The 6,000-nt window shown below is 49.9% G+C and overlaps 1 protein-coding gene across 1 annotated transcript; it reads right to left on the bottom strand.

Moving 5' to 3' along the window:
• Window positions 1-273: 273 nt before the first annotated feature.
• FVEG_11507 (hypothetical protein) lies at window positions 274-1,009 on the bottom strand (the record flags this gene model as incomplete). Its single annotated transcript, XM_018900789.1, has 2 exons — window positions 274-454; window positions 837-1,009. The coding sequence occupies 2 exons, from the start codon at window positions 1,007-1,009 to the stop codon at window positions 274-276; spliced, it is 354 nt and encodes a 117-aa protein (XP_018759121.1).
• Between the last annotated feature and the right edge of the window lie 4,991 nt (window positions 1,010-6,000).

Below are 6,000 nucleotides of genomic sequence, written 5' to 3'. Positions count from 1 at the left end.
AGCGCACGAATCGCAGCTCATCCCTCTCACCGCTAGCTGGCATGGATATCGATATTGGTAGCCAATCACGGCACTGTATTTCTTCTCCGCGACGTCTTGGTCGGTAGGAATCTCGGTGGTACAGCTGCAGGGTTTGATCCTAACCAACCTAGCCATTGGGCACAATATTCAATTTCAAAATCCGGTGGAAGAAGCAAGAATCTTGGATAGAAGCGAAAAAAGTGAAGACTTTTCTCAATTGTTCCCCATTTACACAAAGCAATATGGTTTCGCTTACGTTTGGCAACGGTTTAAACCTGGTGAAGACTGTGATATTTCTCTCAAACTCTCCACATGCGATACGCCGGCGTATTCTTCGGAGACCCGCACCCACAGTCGGAGCCGCTTTTGCGGTTTTTGCGGCTTCTTCTCCACCTTGTGGCGGTCTCCCTTCCGTAATCCTTTCGGCCTTTCTCTAGTATGTACAGCATTAATTTGGATTCAGCTTTTTTAATTCCTTGACTGTCTAGACTGTGAAAAGCCTTTACTCCTCGCCGAATGGCCTTGGCGCTCGGCTGAACTACTGACTCTCCCTCGGCGCTTGTCTCGCCCCGGTCGAGTCGAAGGGAGGAACGTTTTCGACATGTCGGAAACAGGAGAACTTAGATAGTAACAACACATATATGCGAGTGTGCATTCAGAGCTGTGATCCGAATCTAGCGCTGTCGCTTGTGAGTCGGAAGACATCAGATTGGTGAGCTTGAGCTGTCGGATGTGCTCGCCTGAGGATGAGTGAGACAGCTTCAAGAGCTTCTCCGCACTCTGGCTAAGAAATGATCTGCAGTTTGAGCCCTCACCTCACCCTCCCCTCCTCCTCCTCCGAACCAAACACAGCTGTGAGAGTCTGGAGCTGTCGCAGTTGCAGTCGCAGGGGCTGCACATAGGGGCATTTGCTCCTAGCCGAGCAGCCCAGAACGTTGATAGATCTGCTTATCAGACAGAGGAGCTGCTGCTGATCAGTGATATTCATGATTAACGGTCTGGCCCGTAGTGAACCTTGTAGATAATGGATTTATTTGGCCGTCTGGATTCACAGCAGCTTTCTAGCCTGTTGATCGCTGGAGATACAAGTGGTTCCAGTGGCTCTGGTCCTCAATTGCACCAACGACAGTGCGAAGGCAATGCCGAAAAGACCCTGCGTATTCCCGCCTCACTCCACCTTTATCCGCGAGGCAGCACAACACAGCACGCAATTCATGCTCGCCGAGGAGGAGAAAGGCTCCGGCGGTCAAGTTTGTTCGGTGATCAACCGAAGGACTACAGCTACGGCGGGAATAACTCGTGATATGAGTCAGATATGGGGTATCAGGGTCTTTTTCTCCGCGCCTTTTGCGCCGTTGGCGATACCTTCGTCATGGCAAACGTCCAATTTTCTTTACCTTATCTCTGTGTTTCCTCCTCTACCGCCACTTATTTTCTCCTTCACTCAAGCCACTCCCAAGGTCCATTCTTTTCCATGTAATGCCGGGTCTGGGGAAACACCAACTCTACATTACTCGCCGACAAGATTGGCCTTCCATTTTGACAGGGAAGATTCCATGGAAGAATTGTTCTCACGTTACCTTAGATAACTCCACCTCGGCACAAGGAAGGAATTTCCACTGCAATTCAAATAATTGACACCTGAAATTCTTCATCCCGAGCAATCTCGCTGAGGTGGACCTTTTGAGCCTGGCCCTTGGACCTTGGACCTTGGTTCTTTGTTAGTGGTTACAGCTATGAGATCCTTACAGCGGTCCGCGCGGCCGGGTGCTGTCCCGGGATTGACAAGTTCCAAGTTTCCAATCCCAAATTCCCAATGCTACGGTCAGAGATCGGTCATTAACACTGCAGCAGCCGCCAGGCCCGGCCAGGTCTACCAGCTCTGGATATCCCGCTGGCTGGGGGGTGACCCGTGTCGCTGTTGGGTTCTGGTGTCTGGGGAATTTTGAGTTTGATAACGATGATTAATGCGACAATGCTTGCAATAAGAGTCTCAAGAACAAGCCAAGGAAGCAAACGTCATCAATCCCTTCATTTGTCGTATTACCTGTTTGTTATCGAATCCCGCGGGAAGAGACAAGATACTGAATCAGCAAGTTACAGTGCCAAGGCTAAGGGAAAGCTTATCGAAGGCTGGATCAGGCACTCAGGCACTCAGGCACTCTACATAGCTAACACTGTATCGGTTTCCGAGTCTGCATGGCGATATGCTCTACTGGTCTCGCATGCTTGACTAACGAAAGACTAGCCCTTCTCGTACCGACTGCAAGCCCCTTTGAAGAATTGTTTGGTCTCTCAAGAGTCAGTCAGTGTTTCGACCGTTTACACGGTTTCGCTTGCGACTCTATCCGGCGCACAGAGTACTGTAACATTCTCCCGTATTATATCACAATTCCTTGCGACATAACCGACTCAGAACCCATGCCCAAAAGCAAGTATCCGACACCACGGACACGGCCTCCTGCTGCATTTGAAACTTTGTTGTTTGCTTTGCCCAATTGCTTTGCTTCTGCTTCGTCTCGCCTTGCCTTGCCCTGTCTGGCGTTGCTTTGACGATTCGTCCCTAATCAAAACCCCAGCTCCGGACGGCGGACTGCCATTCCTAGCTCGCTCCAGGCGAATGGACGGCATGGGACGGAATACTATTCCCACCTTCCGAGGGGCCTGTAAAATAGAATTAAGCCCCTGGCCTGCCCTGGCCTGGCGGCTTGACCAGCCTTTTCTTCCTTTACCGTTGCCGCGATAGGATTGAGGCGTCCATAACGGCATAACCCCTTGAAGTCTACCGCTTGTGAGAAGCCCTGGTCCCCCGACCCGAACCGGCGGTTCTCTCAAGCCAAGGCTTGCCATGTATGAGTTGCTCCCGACAGGCATTGCATTGACCTCATTCATGAGTCGCTCATAACGTAAAGAACCCCCTTTAATATGGGGGCTTGTTAGTCAGTGATGCGCCGGAGTAAGTAGAGCCGAGAGGGAAATGGGACAGAGATGGATCCTTATCGGAGGGGCTTCTATCAATTCTTCCATTAGAGCTTCCTTTTCTTTCTTGGAAGCCACCCTGAAATGCTGTCCACCTTCTCCTTTTGGCCTGGAGCATAGAGTTGTGGTGGTGAAGATGCAGTTGTGGACACTAGAAGGATCGGTAGAAGGGCCGTAGAACGACAGCCACAATGTTGCATGTGTCATGAAATCATTGCAAGCGTCAGTGTCAGTGAGTATCTGTCATATGAAGAAATTTCTATGTACAGAGTATGCATCCTTCAGGGTGCAGCGCAGCTCCTGAATCATTCAAAACGTCTAAACTCAAAAAATATTTCCAACCTCGGACTGTGTTCCGTGCTACCTCGGGTCTGGGGGGAACGCCTCCCGGATTTTAATTCTGTTCTTGGCGATACTGAAGAGTTAGTTGGCTTCCGCAATTTCCACGTGTTTGCGGTTGCGGTTGCGATTGCGGTACCGCGGGGAGAGTACCGACGGTACTGTAGCGAGCAGTTGAGTGAGCAATCTCTCTTAAAAAAAGAGATCGGATTCTAACCGTGGACCTTTGCCGGAATTGGCCCGAGGTCTATCGAGCACAAGCTCAAGCACAAGCAAAAGCAGAATGTGGCTTGCGGGAAAACGAGTAGAGTTGCCCGAAGCTGGGGAAGAAGCGATAATGGTCCCGGAAATTCCCCCTTTTAGGTAGAGTAGAGTCTAGGTAGGTAACGGGCGAATGGGAGGAGGGGGCGTGTGATGTCGGAAATTCCTAAGGAAGAAGGGAAGCCTGGGAAGGTCACCGAGACTGGCACTGGCACCGACACCGACGCTGTCACTGTCGCTGTCACTATCAAAGCAACGTGGGTGAGCGACTCGTGTAGGACTTCCATTTCCAGAGTCTGAGAGTCAAGTCTGCCACGCGATTGACAGCTTTGACGTTTCATTCATCGCGATAATGCATCATTCACGGAATGGCTATCAGGGGGAGTGAGTATGTATGCACTGTTGATCAGTGAGTTCCTCGACATTCAATAGTTTCAATAGTCTCCAAAGAACTGAATCGTAATTGATTAACGAAATCAATCAAACATGTCTACGATTTCTGGTTCTGGCTGAGACTTGTCGCAGATGATAACAGGTTTTGACTGACGTATGTACGTGTTATTGTCTCTGACTCTCTCGCTGCATACGTTGAGACATCCATTGTTTGTTTCCGGCCACAGCAACAATGGTCCTGACGCAGCTGATTTGAGATTCCTGAATTTTGATGCAACCTCGAAGAAAGCAATTATCGAACAACAGAGTCATTTCAGTCATTTCAGTCATTTCACTGCCAAGGAACCTGCGAGACGAAGCATGTCACCGAGGTATGAAGTGAAGTATACGTACGCCACAACGTGGGAGCGCCGCCTACGCCACGACTCAGCGCAACTGGTTACCTCTTTCGTCCAAAGCCTGGACAGATCCCTTCTGATTTACCCCAGGATCGCGATTCCAAACCCGCGTCGTGGGAAATGTCCAGAAAAGAGATCAATATGACGTACGTCGGAATATGATATGTCGCTGCTAATCTCACTCATCTCGAGATATCCGGCGTAAATAGCAGAAATGGTATGCGAAGCCGAACTGTGGCTTTTTGTTGCTGAGGTCGGGGGTATGATATGATGCCGTGTCGTATGCAATGCTCACTCTGTAATACGCCGAGGCTGAGATAATACGGTCTCCGAATTATGTACTTACTCACTCACTCCTTCACTGTTACTGTTACGTCTGCTAGGAATAGCATCACACCAGGTTGCATTCGCGACACGGACGCCGTGGCTGCTTACAATGTCTACATACTCGTTGTGCTCCCCTAATACTTTTCGCATTCCCCCATGCTTTGACCAGAGATTGGCTCGGATCTCTCGCCCCCGAATTCACCTGCAGTTGAAAAAGGTTCATCGTCCCGGTGTTCCGCAGTCTGATTGATTGATTGATTACGCTATCAGTATCGTCGTATCTTGGTCCCGTGATGCTTGGCTTGGCCCCCGAACTGTAACAATCCAATGTTTCGTTGCTGCCTGCTTGCTACGTGGTGATTCCTTGTGAGGTCCCCTACATCTAGGTACTGCATGATTATTACAGGTATTCTCAGTTCGTATGTATCTATTTGGGGCTGAGTTGCTGAGGCCAAGGCTGAGGCTGGCGATGACGATTACCATGTAGCATGTAAATTGGGTGTAAGCCAGCCAGCAACGCCTCGTCATCTGGGGGATCGATCACCTGAGAATCCGGGGTAGGCAGTTGTAAAACGCATAAACCATCAATTACGATTGACTTATGCTCAAGGGTAGGTAATTCAGTCGATTATTTCATCGTTGCATCTACTACAGTTCGCTTGTGTTGCTCCGGTTTAGAGGGGAGGTGAGTTCTTCAACAACAGTATGTATTGATCGTCATGATAGACATGTCACTGAGCAGAAGACGTTATGATAATCTCTTATCGAGGAATCATGATTCCCAACTGTGTGATGAGTTTTCCATGGCAGGAACTTCTCATTTCCCCCTTATGATGCCGTCATTGAAACAAATTCGATACTCTAGTACACGCCCCCGCCGGGTTGTCTACGAGCCCGAGGTGTGATATCGAATTTGGGTTGTATTCTCATCCGAAGTCGGCCTGGATGTTTTGAGCTGGCCGTCTCCTGATACAGTACAGCCCTGTTGGTGTCCGTGTTGGTGTTGGCGGAGGGCACCCAATCTATCACTCCATGTGAGGCATGCCACCTGCTGAAGTGATATCGGGTGGGGGTGTATAGGCGGTCTCGTGGGGTTGACCGCTTTACAGCAAAGCACAGCACATCAAGCCAACATCAACTGCAGTGAGAGCTCTAATCTCGCCTTCTTCTCAGGCACGAAGCAGCTAGAGCAATCACTGGCTGTAGCCTCACGCCTCGCAAGCCATGGGTATCGGGGGTTGCAGGGCTTGAGGGGATAGTTATCTCTTTTGTTTCCTCAAGT

This window comes from Fusarium verticillioides, chromosome 7, assembly GCF_000149555.1.
Source record: "Fusarium verticillioides 7600 chromosome 7, whole genome shotgun sequence".
NCBI classification, from domain to species: domain Eukaryota; kingdom Fungi; phylum Ascomycota; class Sordariomycetes; order Hypocreales; family Nectriaceae; genus Fusarium; species Fusarium verticillioides.
This window is presented reverse-complemented; position numbering and strand designations above follow the sequence as displayed.